The following is an 18,118-nucleotide window of genomic DNA, read 5'->3' on the forward strand; positions in this document are numbered from 1 at the left end:
TGTTGTGATTTCTTACAAAATGCTCAACTAGTAAAACTAAAATCTTAATTTTGCTCTGAAGCCTGGCTTATAGTATTCTGGAGCCATTAGTTTGACAAAGCATTGAAATGATACTGCTGCTGCATTACTGAAAAGCTTAGATAATTGTGGCAGGGGACTTGTAGAATACAAGGTTTTTTCCTCTTCAAAAATTTTTATTTAAATTTCTTAGCATAATTTGCCGAGAAGGCGATGGCGCCCCACTCCAATACTCTCGCCTGGAAAATCCCATGGACGAAGGAGTCTAGTGGGCTGCAGCCCATGGGGTCGCTAAGAGTCGGACACGACTGAGCGACCACTTTCACTTTTCACTTTCATGCACTGGAGAAGGAAATGGCAACCCACTCCAGTGTTCTTGCCTGGAGAATCCCAGGACAGGGGAGCCTGGTGGGCTGCCATCTATGGGGTCGCACAAAGTCGGACACGACTGAAGTGACTTAGCAGCAACTCCAGGGGATCTTCCCGACCCAGGGATCAGACTAGAGTCTCTTATGTCTCCTGCCTTGACAGACAAGTTCTTTACCACTAGCACCACCTGGGAAGTCCTGGGGCGCTTGTTGAAAATTGGCCTCTTTATCCCCTTATGAGATTCGGTAGGTCTAGGTGGAGTCCGCCAGGAATCTATATATTTTTAACGGTATTTAGATTACTGGTCCCGGTGAAAATACACATTTTCAAGCTTATTAATCTCTCAGTCTTTATTGAGTTCGCAGAGTGGGAGTCGGGCCTCCAGAGTAGGTGTCCCTGCGACTTCTGCCTTGGGGGCGACCTCTCAGGTGTCCCGCTCCTTCCCCAGATACTCAGCTCTGCTCCTTTCCACAAGCAGGCCCGTTTCCTTTGGACCCGCTGATTTTACTGAGGTCCCAGGATTTCTACAGGCTTGGCCAACCGCTCTCCGCCCAAGCCATAACTTTCAAAAATCAGCACAGTCCAGAGCGCTAGAGGGAGAAACGGTTGGGGTCAGGGACAAGAAAAAGAAGAGTCTGAACTCTGGGATCCCCCTTATGAGTCTGTTCCCAGCTCTGTCTTTCTGAGTGAAACCTCAGTCAGAAGGGAGCCTGAAGGGGCGTGGCCAACAGAACCCGGGCCATAGCCAATCCCAGCGGGGCCCTGGTTTGGGAGGAGGGAGTGGGTGTGGCGACAGGGAGGGGTGTGGCTTGACAACCTAAGCGACTCCTCTGGACCAATCCCAACCCGGGAGGAGACGCTAACCCCCTACCTGGGCCCAGGAGCGTCCCGCTCGGCGTCTCTCCGCTCCTCTGCGCACAGGATGGAGGGGGCCCGGGCGGCGCTGGGGGCGTCGAGGGAAGACCGAGCCGGAGCCGAGTTCGAAATGGAGTCCTTGCGAAGCCAGGTCCCGGAGCTGGAGCAGCCGCAGGACCCTGTGGAGGAAAGGCGCCCTGAGAGTCCCGAGAACAGCTTGAGTCTGGCCCCCGCCAAAGAGGCGGCGGGCGCGGGCCAGGACCTGTCGGGCGAGAAGATGCTGCCCTCGCCTCGCCCCGCGCCCCTGCGATTACTGCCACCCAGCCTGGGCTATGGCGCCTTCCGCCGCCAGGCGTCGACCGGCCCGGAGCCGCCGTCTCCGGACCCCGTCGCGGCCGAGCAGCCCCGGGACGGCGAGATGCCTGAGACCGAGCTGATACCCAAGGCCGCGCCGGGTGAGCCAGCTCCGGGAGCCTGGACCCCGGTGGAACTACAGGTGGACGTGCGCGTGAAGTCTGTGGGCACGGCTGGCGGCAGCTGCGCGCCCTCGCCGGCGCCCTCCACACGCTTCCTCACCGTCCCGGTGCCCGAGTCCCCGGGCTTCTCCCGCCACGCCTCCCCCGCGCACACGCTCCTGCGGCGGACCCCGTCCCCGGGAGGCACGTGGGGCCGCGACACGCCGCCGGCCGCCGCCGGGACTGAGCGCGGCCTCGACGCCGAGGGCTGCGCCAGACCGGCGGAGGGGCGCGCAGAGTCCCCGGGCTCCCCTGTGTGCCGCTGCCGCTGCCGGGAGGATGCCGTGCTCCTGCCGCACGCCGAGCTGGACGGCGACAAGAAGATGTCCCGGATCATAAAGCGCGTAGGTAAGCGCGCGGGCGCCGGGAGCAGCGCTGCCCGGTGGGGGTTGAGCCACCGGAGTGGAGGAACCCCCACCCGGTCCCTCTGGCTTAGAGCCAATAACTTTAAGGTCTACGTAGTTATCATTCAAATTGTTGGTAGTGAAAAAATAAAACCACTGTTCTCCCTCCCTGACCCTCCAAGAACTTTCGCGTTCCGTCTTAGTGTGCGCAGCATCTTTGAGAAGTAGGGGTGGAAGGAATTCCAGGCGCGAGGAAGGCTTTCAGGATCACGTGACGGTGGTGGCGACCGGATAGAACAACCTACTCCTGGCTCTGGCTGGCCGACCTCTCTAGGCCCAGGGTTCCTCTTTCCCTCCCATATATCAGGGATCACTTGGCCCCTAACACTCATCCATTCAGCAGCTACTGCGGGGGGACAACAGGCCAGACTGGGCGGGAGGGGTGGGGGGCGTGCCCCGCGGCGTGGGGGTTTGCAGGGAAGAAGAAAGATCCTAAGTATAAAAATCCTGGACACGGAAGCAGAAGGGAGTGGTTGGTGAACTTGAGGGCATGGGAAAGCTTCGTTCAACTAAGAAGCTTAAGGAGTTGCGGGTGGTAGACTCCTTCTAGGTAGAAAGCCAACAGGAACAGGGACCCTGGGGAGCTAGATACAGACACATTGCTAACAGCTTGGCCAGCCGAGTGGAAGGATGGGTCAGCTGGACAGGCTGCAAATCCCGAGGGGCTCTATGACGGAGGTGGGGAGGTTGTTTTTGGACATGATAGAGGTCAAGGACTCCGATCACTCAGGAACTTGTGCAGAGTTGGGTGGGAGCACACTTTATGCATGAGAAGTGTAGTCGATTTCTGGTGCTGCTGTAACAAGCTGGCACAAACAGAGGCTTAAAATGGCACTGTTTTATTATCTTGCAGTTCTGTAAGTCTGAAATCTGATGTAGGCTCGGGGATCTAAAGTCCAGTTATCAACCCCCGTGATCCATTCTGGGCTTCAGGAGATGGTTGTTTCCTTGCCTTTTCTGGTTTCTAAGGGTGATCGAGTTCCTTAGCTCACGGTCCTCTGTATATTCAAAACCAAACAATGTCTGTTTGAAGCCTCCCACTGCCATCTTTGACTCTCCTGTCCTTCTGTCCTCCTCTTCCATTTATAAGGACCCTTGTGATTACATTGGACCCACCCAGAAATCCATCTCAAGGTCAGCAGATAAGAAACCTTAATCCCCATGTACCTGTAACCTAACATATTCCCAGGTCCCAGGGATTAAGACATGGACGTCTTTGCTGCCATGCTGTGTGCTCAACTGTGTCTGACTTGTTGTAATCCCATGAACTGTAGCCCGCCAGGCTCCTCTGTCCATGGAATTTTCCAGGCAAGAATACTGGAGTGGGTTGCCATTTCCTCCTCCAGAGGATCTTCCCGACCCAGGGATCAAAGCTACATCTTCTGCATTGGCAGGTGGATTCTTTACCAGCATCTTTAAGGGGACGTTATTCTGTCTACCAGAATGAGTCTATAGCTTTTTATCAGATTAATAATAGAAGTTGCTCAGTCATGTTCGACTCTTTATGACCTGATGGACTGTAGCCTGCCAGGCTCCTCTGTCCATGGAATTCTCCAGGCAAGAACACTGGAGTGGGTTGCCATTCCCTTCTCCAGGGGATCTTCCTGACCCAGGGATTGAACCAGGGTCTTCTGTGTTGCAGGCAGATTCTTTACTGTTTGAAGGGTGGGGTAATAAGGAAATGACTAGAAAATGAGCTCTGACAGCACTGTGGAGGAAGGTTGGGACAGGCATGAGGTTGAAGGAAGGCAGACCTTAGGAGGTGATAGCAGTTGTTCAACCAGAGACGATGAAGGCCTGATCTGTGGCAGGGGTAGGAGGGAGGGTTCAAGAGGTAGGATTAGTGAGCGAGGCCACTGTGCCCATGAAGATGCGAGAACAGGAGGAGTGGGGATACCTCCCAAGTTGCTTATGAGTAGCGGAGTGATGGATTCATTGGGTTATCCTTCCAGAGTGGAGAATGGGGAAAGAGGTGGGGAAGAAATAAGCAGGTGCGTTTGGGAGTTCCAGGCAGTGATGTCATTTAAAGGAAGGAGAGTCAGACGTCCCTGGCAGTCCAGTGGTTAAGACTCCAAGCCCTGACTACAGGGGTCTCAGGTTCGATCCTTAATCTGGGAACTAAGATCCTGCAAGCCATGCATCACCAAAGAACTGGCACCAAAAGGAGCCAGTCACAGACTGGGAAAGAAAAGTATAGGTGGTAGGAAGAGAATCAGGATACAAAGCAGCTGCAAAAGGAGAAAGTTTGAGGAAGATGTGGTCAGCGGTGTCCTGGGGAGAGGCAGACTTAGGGAGTGCTGCCATGTGGAGAAGGAAATGGCAACCCACTCCATTATTCTTGCCTGGAGAATCCCAGGGACGGGGGAGCCTGGTGGGCTGCCGTCTGTGGGGTCGCACAGAGTCGGACATGACTGAAGCGACTTAGCAGCAGCAGCCACGTGGGAACAGAGCTCTGGGCATGAGGCAAGGAACCTGGGGGCATGAGGATGAATTCTGAGGGTATAGGGGGAAGACAGCTGACAGAAAATACTGCAGAGTGCACACAGACACTGGTGCTTTGGGCTTGCTCTCTAGGAAGTGTGGGATCAGAGAACTTTAAGGTCCCCAGCACCTGGCTGAGGCTTGGTCTGAGGGAGGCTGCCTGGATGAGCAACTCTGCGTGTGGTTTCTGCCTGCTGTGGCCTTTACCAGAAGGGATCAAGCTAGTGACCTACCTCAACAACAGGGCACTTGAGGGCACAGGCTGGGGGACTTGCCCAGGCCCCCAGCACAGTAATTTTGCCACCCAGATGTTTCATGTCCCCTCCTTGTGAACCCGAGAGGGCAGAGGCCACTGTGGAGAGAGTTAGGGGACATCACTGCTTTGTCTCTTCACTGCTCTCGGGGGCAACTGTCCCAAAGGTGCTGGCCCCATGTAAACTGAAAAATCAAAGACTCAGGGAGGGGCTTGCCTGGTGACCCAGTGGCTAAGACTCCGAGCTCCAATGCAAGGAGCCTGGATTCAATCCCTGGTCAAGGAACTAGATTCCACATGCTGCAACTAAGACCTGGCACAAACTAATAAATATTAAAAAAAAAAAAAAAAAGACTCAGGGAATGTTCTCAATGGCAGCATGCACCCCAGAAGAGAAGTCACTTTTTGCAGACAGCCTAAAACTGGAGGGACAGCTGGATCCTGGGATGGAGAATATGTCCCCTTCGGTGTTGGTTTAGAGTGACCTCATCTGGTCCCAAGGCTGGTAGGTGTCTCTATTCTGTGCTCCACGGGCCCTTGTGCTGCCCAGCTCAGCATCCCTCTTGTGAGTATCCTCAGGATTCCCGAGCCCCGCGGGGCATGGCTGGTGACAGCCTACATCTCACCAAATCTCCAACACCTGGCAGTGCTCTGTGAATCTATACTCAATGGATGGCACTAACTTCAGAGTGTGAGCACGTGCCAAGAACGCTTCCTCCCCAGCACTGTCGGGGCAGGAGAGCCACAGCTGGATCTCAGTGGTTGTCTAACCCGCTGGTTAGACAACCATCACATCAGGGAGGAAACAGAGCCCTGACCCTGCCCTCCGGCAGTCCTTACTCTGGAGAAAACAAAAGGGCCTGGCAGTCTGCGATGGCATGGCGTGGGGGAGGTGAGGGACATTCAGAGGAAGAATGTTCTGAGTGTCTGGAGGAAGTGGAGCTGAGAGAGTGGTGTCCAGCATGCTTGAGCTCAGCCGGAGGGACAGAGGCCACCGGCCTCAGTGGCAGGAGCCCTCTGAGTCCTCCGGCAAGTTTTGTATTTGAAAGTGTGTATTTTAGTTTTTATAATGCCCCTTGGCTGCCCCAGGTGAATAAACTGTGAGTCCTCCCAAACTGGCTCTGCCCCAGCTGTGGGATTTGACTACAGGAGGAAGCAGGTCGTGTTTCAGTTGTGGGTTGGGAAAGGTAGTCAAAATATAGAGACTGGATGACAATGGATGAGCCGTGAAGAAAAGCAGCACAGGGTGTGACATCAGAGATGTCAATACCAGATACAAAAAGGGAATCAGATGGTGGGTATATACAATGTATGTGGCTTTTTTTTTTTTTTAATGGAATTGATCTTTTCAAAATAATGAAATATTTGCCACAGACTTACTTCTGCTGTTCTAGACTTTGGGAAATATGACTGATTTCTTAAGACCCTCACACCAATTATGCGGCATTCCTGACCCACATCCCCAAGATCTGGGTGGGTCCGGGGCCCCCTGCAGCAAGATGTTTTTGCTCTGATTGATTTCACACCTGAGTTGTGGCCGAGGTCCCATCCTGAGTGCTCAGTGACTTCAGATGCGCGTGCCTTTCTAGGTGGAAAGCTGCTTATAACTATCGATGTCTGTGAGCAAGCACTGACTATGTTTTGTTCTCCAGGTGTTCCCCTCTGGTCTCCCCAGTTAGTCTGTCTACGGGGTAGAAGGTGACCTCTGAACACATTCTATCTGAGTCCTTCCTCCCTCCTGGAGTGTCCCCTGTCTTCCTTTCCCCTCCGCAGCCTCTTTCCAGCCATCTGGTCCCCCGGTCCCTGAGCAGCTGACTGCTCACGTTTGTCTAGAGCTCTGCAGCCTGCAAAGCACTCTTTGCCTGATGCTTCACCAGTGGTCTCCAGTGACCTGGAGCAAGAGAGCAGAGGCAGGTGTGATTCCAACATTAAAATGGGAAAACACCAAGAACACTTGAGGGTCCCATGGAGTCAGGACTTAAACTTGAATTGGAGGGTCTGTTGAACTGTGAATCTAGCCCTGGGCCCTCTCTCCTGTGGAATTTTATCTCCTGGTATCTTTGTCCCGTTAGCAACCTGAGTGCAGGGACCTTGCCCCCTCCTCCGTGTTTGTTGGTGCCTTGCCTCTTGTGCACATCAGGCGCTCCGTTAATGGTTGTTAGCCACTTAACTCTCTCACTTGAAGAGAATCTCTTGTCTCCTAGTTACTTATGAAGTGGAATATCTTCTAGCAGTTTTCTCCCAAATATGAAGTTTGGACCTAAATTGAATGGTTTATCCTGGTGTTATGGGCCAAGGGGGTGGGTGCTGAGGTGGGTGTGATGCTTTTGTAGGATTCAGCATGGTCCTGAGTTGCGATGATATCCTAACCTGTGTCTCCTGGTGTTCCCCTCCCCCACTTCCAGGGCTGCCCATGTACATGAGGTCCCTGCGCTGGGCCCTGGCAGTCATGGCCGTGCTCCTGGCGGTGTTGGCGATGGCCGTTGTGGCCCTGGCCTCGAAAACAGGTGTGGAACTTCTTCCCCACCCTCACCCCTCTCCTCCCCCTCCCCAATCCCCTTTCCTCCCCTGCTCCACCGGCAGGGTGTCTAGTCCTTCCAGCTCCTTTGTGAAGTTAGTAAAAGACATCCCCAGGGACTTCCCTGGCAATCCAGTGGTTAGGACTTCGCCTTCCAACGCAGGGAGTACAGGCTCAGTCTCTGGTTGGGCAGCTGAGCTCCCACGTGCCCCGCGGCCAAAAACCTCAAACATGAAACAGAAGTAATATTGTAACAAGTACAATAAAGACTTTTTAAAATGGTCCAAATCCAAAAAGTCTTTTGAGAAAAAAAAAAGAAGAAAAAGACACCCCCCTGGGCAGATGCACAAAGATAGGGGGCTCAGTGAGCAAAGGTAAGGGATTAGAACCCCTTCCCGGTGGATGCAGTTTGTGCATAAGCCTTCCCGGGACCTGCCGCACGCCCCGCCCCCACCCCCGTGCTCGCCCCGCCCCCGTGCTCGCCCCGCCCCCCCTGCTCGTTTCCCTCTCCCCTTCCAGGCTCGCCGGCTCCGTGTCTCCGCACCTGCCCCCTGATATTTGAACATCCATACCAACCCTGAGCTCTGTACAGTTTACCCTGTGCTCACCTCCGCTCTCCGTGCTGCAGGGATCAGATGCCGACCATGCCCCCAGGGCTGGATGTGGTCCGAGGGGCACTGCTACTACCTCGCTGCCGAAGCCAAGGCCTGGGAGACCAGCCAGGCTTTCTGCTCAGCCCACCACGCTACCCTCCCCCTGCTGAGACACACCCAGGTGAGAAGGGGGGAGGTGGGCAGGGGAGGGGCATGAAAGTACTGAAAGAAAGTATACTAATGGTTATCACTGGACCCACAAGTGATTGTTACAAGTGATTATTTTTCTTCTTTCCAGCTTTTTGGAATGTTCTAGGTGTTCCACAAATAGTATGCTCTAGAAGTAGGGGGAAATGGTAGAGGAATGGTAGCCCAAGAGATCAGAATAGAATGGTTTCTGCCAGACCCAGCCTGGCTGGGTCTGCAAAGTGAAGGCCAGTGGGAACTTGGTGGATCCCTAGAGAATGCCTGGAGCTGATGGGGGGTGGAGGGTGAACTGGGCAAGGACTTAGCAGCCCATCTTCTGAGACTCACTCAGCGCAGCAAGTGTCATCAGAAAACTGGTGAAGCAACAGGTCCCTGCCCTCCAGCCTCACATCAGACAGGTTTGGCCCACAGTGACTTTGGATGTCACCTGAATAAATGGCCTTCCTGTGACTGGGGTCCTCCAAGAGGGGAGATGGGCTGAACTACCCCAATCGCAAATGGATCTTAAATTCTTTTAAAACTTAGCACATAGGATCAATCATTTGTGACACAAGTATATATAATCAGAAAATATATCACAAAGTTTTGATAAGCTTTTTTCAAAAAGGAACTTCCAAAATGCCCCTTGCAAAAAGACCAAAGTGAAGACTTGGGTCTCAAGCAGTTAAAATCCTGAATATGATGGTTGTGGACTTCTAGAATTCTCCTGAGTTCTGGACAAGGGCCAGAAGCTGCAGGAGGCACCGAGACAGGGGTGGGAAAGAGCAGCTGAGGACAGGCCGGCGGCTGGTAGAGGGGCTGGGCTGGCTGGCAAAGGCTGGGCTCACTAGTTGGGAGGCAGGGACCCCTGGGACACGCCAAAGTGCCAGAAGTACACAGAGCCCGACATAGCCACAGCTCCTCTTCCTCAAGAAGTTAAGAGGAAAGGAGAACGTTTCAGTGCTTCACAGGTGGCACTAGTGGTAAAGAACGTGCCTGCCAATGCAGGAGACACAAGATGCACAGATTTGATCCCTGGGTCAGAAAGATCCCCTGGAGGAGGGCATGGCAACCCACTCCAGTATTCTTGCTTGGAGAATCCCATGGACAGAGGAGCCTGGCAGGCTATAGTCCACAGGTCGCAGAGAGACATGACTGAGGCAACTTAGCTTGCACACATGTGCCATCAATCATTAGATTCACTAGCCACTGGTTTAAGATCAGCTGGGTTTCCCAGGGGTGAGGAAGTTCAGTTCAGTTCAGTTGCTCAGTCATGTCCGACTCTTTGTGACCCCGTGAACTGTAGCCCGCCAGGCTCCTATGTCCATGGGGATTCTCCAGGCAAGAATACTGGAGTGGGTTGCCATACCCTCCTCCAGGAGGTCTTCCCGACCCAGGAACCGAACCCAGGTCTCCTGAATGGCAGGCTGATTCTTTACCATCTGAGCCACCAGGGAAGCCCCCCAAATTTTTAGAATTTACTTTTATCTCTGCTGCTGCTGCTGCTCCTAAGTCGCTTCAGTCATGTCTGATTCTGTGTGACCCCATAGATAGCCCACCAGGCTTCACCGTCCCTGGGATTCTCCAGGCAAGAACACTGGAGTGGGTTGCCATTTCCTTCTCCAATGCATGAAAGTGAAGTCGCTCAGTCATGTCCGACTCTTTGCAACCCCATGGACTGCAGCCTGCCAGGCTCCTCCATACATGGGATTTTCCAGGCAAGAGTGCCGGAGTGGGTTGCCATTGCCTTCTCTGACTTTTATCCCTAAACAGTGCTTTTCCCACACCACAATTTTCGCTAACAATGGGAACAGGTTAGTGGACTCTGAGCTGCAAGGAATGGAATGGGTGGAGCTGGGTGGGGAAGGCCCAGGGAGAGAGCCAGATGGCCTGGAGCTAAGACAGGGAAGGGTAGGATCACCTTGGCAATGCCAAGCATCAGATGAAGTCATGTATGTTGGGATCAGACACGAAGATTTACATACCACCCAGCAGACTGGAGACTCTTAATTTAATGAGTGTATACTACACGCCCTTGGCTTTGTGGACATGATCTCAGGCCTCATTGCAAACATCTTCCCACTTTACAGAGGATCACACTGAAGCTCTGAAAAGTCAGGGAACTTGCCTAAGGTCAAGTGGCTTGCAAGTCACAGAACCAGAATTTGAGTAAGGGGTGGCCAGGCCCCATAGTGCTCCTCTGCAGTGATAGCCGCCTTCTCAGCACTGGAAGAAGCTCCAAGATCTGGTGATTAGGCAGTGACTGTTCCCAGGAGGTCGGGGCTGGGCAGCAGGAGCCCATCTGCTGCAGCCACAGTTGTAAGATGCTTAGGAGTGCCCTGCCCTCGGACTCACAGCTCAAAGCCAGCCCACGTTCCTTCTCATCCCCTCCAAAGCTCCCACCCAGCCCTGCCCCTGGGCCCCAGCCTGTGGAATCCAGCCAGAGAGGAAATGAAATGCCCAGGAATGGCTGTGTGTGCCTTGTACAGTCTGGTCTTCTGGTCTTTGGGGTTTCAGAAGGGGTAAGGTTGTCACCCCTCAGTCTGGAAGTTCTTTTAGGTTCCTCTCCCAGCTGTTGACCAGCTGATGTTCCTGAAAGGGGTGGGTGGGGGATGGGTCTGCACCAACACCTCTGGGTGCAGGGCTGGCCTCACAGCTTGTGTGTTACCTGTGACATGGGGGTTGGAGGGTTGCATTTTGTTGGGCTGGTCTGCTGTGTGCTGGGCTCTTACGGTCAGTGATCAATAGGGCAGGCCCCCAGTCCTCACCAAGTTCACTGATACAGAAAACTGATGAGTTCAGTGTCTCACACCAAGCTCCAAACTATGAAGGTTGTAGTGATCTGGGGAGGGGTTCAGTGCAGTGTCCCTACAGAAAGTCACCTTTAAACTGAGACCTGAAGGACAAATAGTGTCATCAAGGGGGCAGGCATCATTCTGTGCTTCCTTTCTGTGGGTTTTATTTTTTTGGTCATGCTGCACAGCCTGTTGGATCTTAGTTTCCCTACCAGGGCTTGAACCTGCGCCCTCTGCAGTGAAAGTGCAGAGTCTTAACCATAGGACCACCAGGGAAGTCCCCGTGCTTGCTTCCTAATCCCCAGGGTCAAACATACAACTTTTGTCTCTGTCATCCTGAACACTGGTGGAGAGGAACTAAGCCTATGTCAGATGTGTGCCAGGCCACTTCCTGTCATCACTAACGTGTGTGCTGCTCAGCGTGGTGAGCGCCATGGGCTTGCTGGCATGGTCTGCTTTTTCCCACTTGGCATGACTTCATATTTACATTTTCTTGCCTAACTGCGTCTTCAGTGTGTCTGTCATCTTTAAGAGCACTGTAATTTTCCATCATGTTGATATCCCATAATTTGCCTAGTTATTTCCTGACTGCTGAGCATTTGGGTGGTTTCCATTTTATCTTTATAAATAGCAGCAGGAAATTTTAAGAACGTTCATTTTCTCTTTCTGTTCTTGGATTTCTTCCCCAAAGTGGAATTACCCATCTGAGCAATAGGAACCATGATACCGCTCTTGTGACATAGCACAATTTATGTTCTGCAAAGACTGGGCTGGTATGGACAGCTGCCCCACCCCTCCACCTTCCAGTTCCCTACACCAGGGCTTAGGACATGGAAACATCTTGAGTTGAAGATTTTTTTTAAATTGGAGGATAATTGCTTTACAATGTTGTGTTGGTTTCTGCCATACTACAACGTGAGTCAGCCATAAATATACATATATCCCCTCCCTCTTGAGCCTCTTTCCCACTCTGCCCCCCTCAACATTTTTAAACACGGGTTTTTTGCTTTAATTCATTGCTAAAAACATGACATTGAGGACAAATATTTAAAAGAAAAAAGCATCTCCAACAGCTCTCTGCACATCCTTGTTTTGGTTTTTGTTGTTCCTCGTGTGTCTGTGTCCACGGGTGTATAGTGTATTTCATTCTTATAATCAGGCCACAACTTTAATTCAGCTTTTTCATGGACTCTAACCTCTCACATACTATAACTTTTCCCCATGTTGTCCCATGGATTTCATACTCACCCTTATTTTTAATGGTCTTTCTTTAAAACATTTTTATTATTATTGATTTTGGCTGCACTGGGTCTTCATCACGGAACACAAGCTCTGGAGCATGAGGGCTCTGTAGTTGCGGTTCTCAAGACTTAGTTGCTCCTCTGCACGTGAGATCTTAGTTCCGCAAACCAGGGATCGAACCCTCGTCCCCCCGCATTGGAAGGTTCTTACCCACTGCACCCCAGGGAAGTCCCCTTTAGTGGCCTTAACAATACTTCCTGAGTGGATGTAATGTAGTTTATTCTTCTTGCTGGCTACTGTGGTGTTGACCATCTGTTCCCTGACCACCTCTGCAGCCTCCCGCCCAGCGAGGCTGCTTGCTGTCTGTCACCTGGATTTCTCTGTAGCTCCCAGCTTTCCCCATGCCTTTCACCATCTTCTCAGAGCTTCCTTGTTTCTCTGTCTGCTCAGTACCCATCGTGCATTGCTTGTGGGGATGGAGGGTCACGTCTGTTCACCCCTTGAAGGCTGAGAGGGGATCGCCCCCATTTCTGGTCCCCAGCCCTGAGCACAGTGCCTGTCAACCAACGAGCATCCAATACAGCTTCCCACTTCCTGGCGTTTGGGGAGATGAGTCACGTCTCCGGCTTGGGGAGCTGGGAACTTGTGGAAGCTGGGGTGGGGGGATCGGACAGGGGGATGGAAGCCCAGGTGAGCCGTCCCAGTAACCTGAGAATGACCCGCTGCTTTCCTTCCTCAGGATTTCCTGAGCAGACACCCGGTCACCAAGTACTCCTGGGTGGGAGCCCGACGAGGCCCCCAGGGCTGGCACTGGATCGACGGGACCCCCCTGCCACCCCAGCTGTGAGTGACTGTGGCTGGCCCCTCTGTCCCGTTTGCTAGTACTGGCCCCCTGTGTGACCAGCGTGACATCACGGCAGCACCAGAGGGACCCGGAAGCCTTCCCCTTCACCTGTCCCCAGGTTGAGTCCTCTCCCACCCCCCGCCCCTTCTCCATCCCCCTCCTAGGATGGGTATCTCAGTTTCACTTAGTCCCCATCATGCCATCCTTTGTTTGGGTCCCCCATGCATTTGCCCAAGGACTGTCACCCTCTTCTCTGGATAAGGGGTGTGCCTCTCAGGTTTGGTGGTTTGCCCAGGGCCACCCAGCTGACACCTGGGGCAGGAGGGGTTGTGGCCTCCTGGCTCCTGCCCCAGGGCTCTTTCCCTGACCCCGGCTCCAGGCGGCGATCCCAGCAGTACACAGGCATCGGCCGCACAGGCCAGGAGGGCCCGTCCTCCTGAAGGCCTCTCCATCCTCTCACCCTTCCCCAGGCTCCCAGAGGAAGACCAGGACCAGCCGGATCTCGAGTGCGGGCGCCTGGAGGGAGGCAAGCTGGTGGCTTCGGACTGTGCCTCCCCCAGACCCTGGGTCTGTGCCAAGGGCACCAAGTGACTTAGGTTTCTGCTGGCCCTGAGTCTGCTGGGGGATTGTGGCTCCCCGGGGAGGCCAGGTTGAGAGCTGGGGCAGTCTCCTCCCTGGACCGGGTGCCCAGGTCTCCCCGCTCGGTGCTCAACAGTCCTAGAGAACCAGGGAGCGTGTCCCAGGGCAGGAAGATGGGGTCCGCAGGAGAGGAGAGCCGCCGTGGCCCCGAGGCTGAGCCCCCGCTGGATCTCTAGCTGCTCAAGTGCATTTGCTGTGACCTTGTGTTTTTTTTTTTTTTAAAGCATTCTAAGCCTGTTTCTCCTTCGTTAAACCAGCCATTCCCCATTCTCACATACCTGCTGCCTCACAGGCACGTGCCCTTTCCGAGAGGAACAGAGAGAACTCACAGGTGATCCCAGCCTCGGTTCTCGAGCCCGCAGAGGAGGCTATTTCATGCCCGGGATTTGGCAGCAATGATGTCATTGCTATAAAGACCCTTTCCAGGTGGCCAGACACACCCACGCACCCACAGCGTGGGGAGGACGGGGCAGGAGAAAGGGCCGCCCCAGAGGAGAGAGGAAGCAGGTCCTGTCCCTGCCCCGGGAGCAGGCAGAGAGTAAGGTTCTTTGTGCAGACTGGCATCGGCGGGTTGCTGGTGGGGCATCCACCCAGATGATGTCAGAGGCTGAGAGGATGTGGCGACTACAGAGCCATCCAGGCAGGGGAAACCCAGGGAGCACCCCCTCTTGGTTGGTGAAGCTGCTGCAAAGCTTGGGGTCTGAGTGAGAAAAAGGAATCAGAAATGTGGGGAGGCAAGAGGCAGCGCTGCCTCTCATAGCCATGGGGACACAGCCTGGAGATGCTCCCCAGTTGAGGTTCAGTGAGGGGTCTTCGGGTTGAAGGGCATGGCAGCAAAGTGGGGGGAAGAGAGTGTGTGCACACACACACACAGGCTCATTCAGTTGAGTCCAACTCTTTGAGGCCCCATGGACTATAGCCCACCAGGCTCCTCTGTCCATGGGATTCTTCAGGCAAGAATACTGGACTGAGGGGTGCCATCTCCTCCTCCGGGGGGGGGATTTTCCCAACCCAGGGATTGAACCGACGTCTCTTGCACCTCCTGTATTGGTAGGCAGATTCTATAACACTAGCACTACCTGGGAGGCCCTTCTGGGCTGGAGAGGCTTCTCCAAAGGAAAGAAACTGCCTGCCCTGCTTATGGTGCCTATCAGGTGCAAACCAGCCTTCCTCTAAAGGCAGGCAGGCCCAGTGCCCACACTCCTCAGAGAAAGCTCTGCTGGTCGAGTTAAACTAAGAACGTGTATAGAGTGTGTGGCTGCCTGGGAGAAAGGGGTGAAGAGCCGTGAGAACACACCTGATGATCAATAAAAATCTTAGAAACACGCTGGTATTTCTCATGACTTCCTTCCAACTACAAATTAGTCCAGAGCTTGATGACGTGTCCTAGTTTAACTCTCTTCGGGGCCCTTCTCGGCAAACATTCTGGTGTTGTCAGGCTGGCTTCATGTCAGTTTCAGGGTCATCACCGGCCTGGAGCCCTCTGGGCTCAGTGCCACTTAGGATCACCTGCGGTGCTTAAAGGACCCAGGTACCCAGGGTGGGTGGTGTGGTGCTGCGGTGTAGAAACCTGAGATTTTCTCAGCTTCAGTGGGTAAGCTGCTGCTGCTGCTGCTTAAGTTGCGACAGTCGTGTCCGACTCTGTGTGACCCCATAGACGGCAACCCCCCAGGCTCTGCCATCCCTGGGATTCTCCAGTCAAGAACACTGGGGTGGGTTGCCATTTCCTTCTCCAATGCATGAAAGTGAAAAGTGAAAGTGAAGTCGCTCAGACGCGACCCCATGGACTGCAGCGCACCAGGCTCCTCCGTCCATGGGATTTTCCAGGCAAGAGTACTGGAGTGGGGTGCCATTGCCTTCTCTGTCAGTGGGTCAGGAAGGAGAGTAAACAAGTGAAGTTTGATCTACTAAAGTAGGAAGCTCCTAGTTACTGTCCAAAGTTGGCAAACCAAGGAATAGCAGTGTACAGTTATTTAGAATTATGGAGAAAATACTAGAAGAAATGGGCTTCCTTGATGGCTCAGCTGGTAAAGAATCTGCCTGCAATGCAGGAGACCTGGGATCAGTCCTGGGGTTGGGAAAATCCCCTGGAGAAGGGAAAGGCTACCCACTCCAATATTCTGGCCTGGAGAATTCCATGGACTGTACAGTCCATGGGGTCACAAAGAGTCAGAAAGGACTGAGTGACTCTCACTTCACTAGATGAAATGGCAAAAATCATTTCAGATGGTCACCTTAAAACTATTTGATGGTGACAGATGTCATGAGAATACTTGTCTTGAGGCAAGGCAGTATTAACTGGACAAGGTGCCAGAGTATTTGAGGATGCTGAAATGGTCTGGATCTTGATGTGGGTGAGGTTAGGTGGATACATGTGTAAAAATTCATCAAGCTGTACACTTAAGGTTAAAAAGCTTAAATGTCTAAGGAACAGAAGTGAGACTACAAGGGGACTGATGTTTGTTCTTTTTTGTAAATATACATCCTTTAGTACTATTAAGATAAAACCATATTCACTTCAAAAAAAAAAAAAAAAAAAAACCATGTTTGAGACTTCCCTGGAAGTCCAGGAGTTAAGACTCCCAGCTTCCCCTTCGAGGGCTCAGGTACGATCTCTGGTTAGAGAACTAAGATCCCTCTTGCTGTACCATGCAGCCAAGAAATAAAAAAAATTAATTAAAAAAACCCATATTTGTGTACTACTTCGATAAAAAGAGAAATGGAAATGTTTAAAAGGTCGAAAAGATTCTGATGTGATTCAGAACTTGAGAACTTGATGTGATTCTGGCTTGAGAACTATTGGTTTTAGAAAGGGTTCCTGTGACTGGAACGCCTTTTCTTACAACCTGTAATTATCTCTTACATCAAGATACGTTTTCCCAAGTTTCAGCCTCACCTCACCTTCAGAGTGTGTGTTTCCCTTTCTACTAAATGGAAGCTGGAAAAGTCACACAGCAGGTTGGTCTGCATGGAATTCCTCTTGAGTAATTTTTCTAGGCTCTTTTCCCACCAGGCACTGCCAACTGCTATTGTTTGAAATCCACACTAGTAATGCTGCCACCAGCACCCACTTGTTTATTGGAGCTTTGGAGAACAGCCTCTGACACAGGCTGGCCCAGCAGGTCACAGCAGCTCAGAGGCCACCTCGCTTGTGGAAGTCACCTATGTGTAGCACACACAACTCATCCTGAGATGGGCAGGGGGTGGGTACTGACTCCCAAGTCAGGTTTTTACCAGCTTTCCTGGTGAGACACACTGTCTAAAAGAGTCCGTATTATCACCAGGAAAAGTATATTTTGTCAACTTCATTGAGGTATAATTTGCAAAGAAAATAACCTCATCTCAAGGGTACCTTTTGGGACTACCCTGGGTGGTCCAGTGGTTAAGAATCCACTGCAGGGAGCATGGGCTTGATCCCTGGTCAAGGAACTAAGATCCTGCAGGCCTTATGATGTGGCCAAAAATAAAAAATAAAGAGGGTACCTTCTGAAGACTGTAGGCACCCAAACCACTGCCAGTCAAGACATGGAGTAGTTCCAACACTCCAGGAAGTTCCCTCATGTCCGTTTGTGGTCAGTGCTCTCTTTCCTGACCTCCAGCCCCAGGCAAACTGAAGTTTAGCTTGTTCTGGGATTTCACATAACAGAACTGTACATTATGTACTCTGTGTGTGTGCTTCTTTAGCAACAGCACAAGGTTTTAAAGACATGTTCAGGTTGCCACCTTTACTGATAGGAGTTCCTTTCTTTGTAGGGATAAGTCAGAATCTGTCTATCATCTCTCTAGTTGTCTGTCTCCAGTTTACGGCCATTATGAATACAACTATACATTTAAATATTAAGTCTGTGTGTGGAAGGAGGCTGGCAATTTTCTTGAATATCTAGGAGTAGGGTTACTGGGTTGTATGGTACAGGTGTGTGTTCAGGCAAAGAAATCATCAGGGATACTGGGCTTCTCCCTATAAGCTCCAACCTCCTACCGCCACCATGGAATAGCCATGTGGTCTGGCAGTGACGCCAGTTTGCAGGTGGAGGTGAGCAGCGATAACCTGGGAGGCACCTGATACATCTAAGCCTAACGTACGCCGTGTGGTCCCAGCCCTCTGGCCAGTGTTTGGTTCAGGAGTCCAGACCAAAGTCAATTAGGGGTGTCATTAACTCTATCCACTTTGCTTGGTTTCCAAATGGGAACTTGACTCAATTGGGCTATAGACCTAAGCAAAGATGGCCTTGCTCTTTACAGACACAGGAGCAATGGTTTTGAAACGGTAGGTGATGATTGATCAAATCCATTTCACCTGTCTCCACTAATCAAGGACACTTGGGTGTCCTCTCAAACAGCAGGTAGCCTGAACAGTGTCTGCCTGGGCTATTTTCCAGGACCTTGGAGCCTCAGCTAAGCTGGTT

General features: G+C 52.4%; 1 protein-coding gene across 1 annotated transcript; it reads left to right on the plus strand.

Annotated features, from left to right (window-relative positions):
* KLRG2 (killer cell lectin like receptor G2) lies at positions 1,245–14,636 on the plus strand. The gene is made up of 5 exons (XM_018046878.1): positions 1,245–2,105; positions 7,301–7,402; positions 8,042–8,187; positions 12,969–13,072; positions 13,544–14,636. Exons 1-5 carry the CDS (start codon positions 1,310–1,312, stop codon positions 13,662–13,664), a joined length of 1,269 nt encoding a protein of 422 aa, XP_017902367.1. The 5' UTR covers positions 1,245–1,309; the 3' UTR covers positions 13,665–14,636.

This window comes from Capra hircus, chromosome 4 (assembly GCF_001704415.2).
Source record: "Capra hircus breed San Clemente chromosome 4, ASM170441v1, whole genome shotgun sequence".
In the NCBI taxonomy this organism is placed as follows: domain Eukaryota; kingdom Metazoa; phylum Chordata; class Mammalia; order Artiodactyla; family Bovidae; genus Capra; species Capra hircus.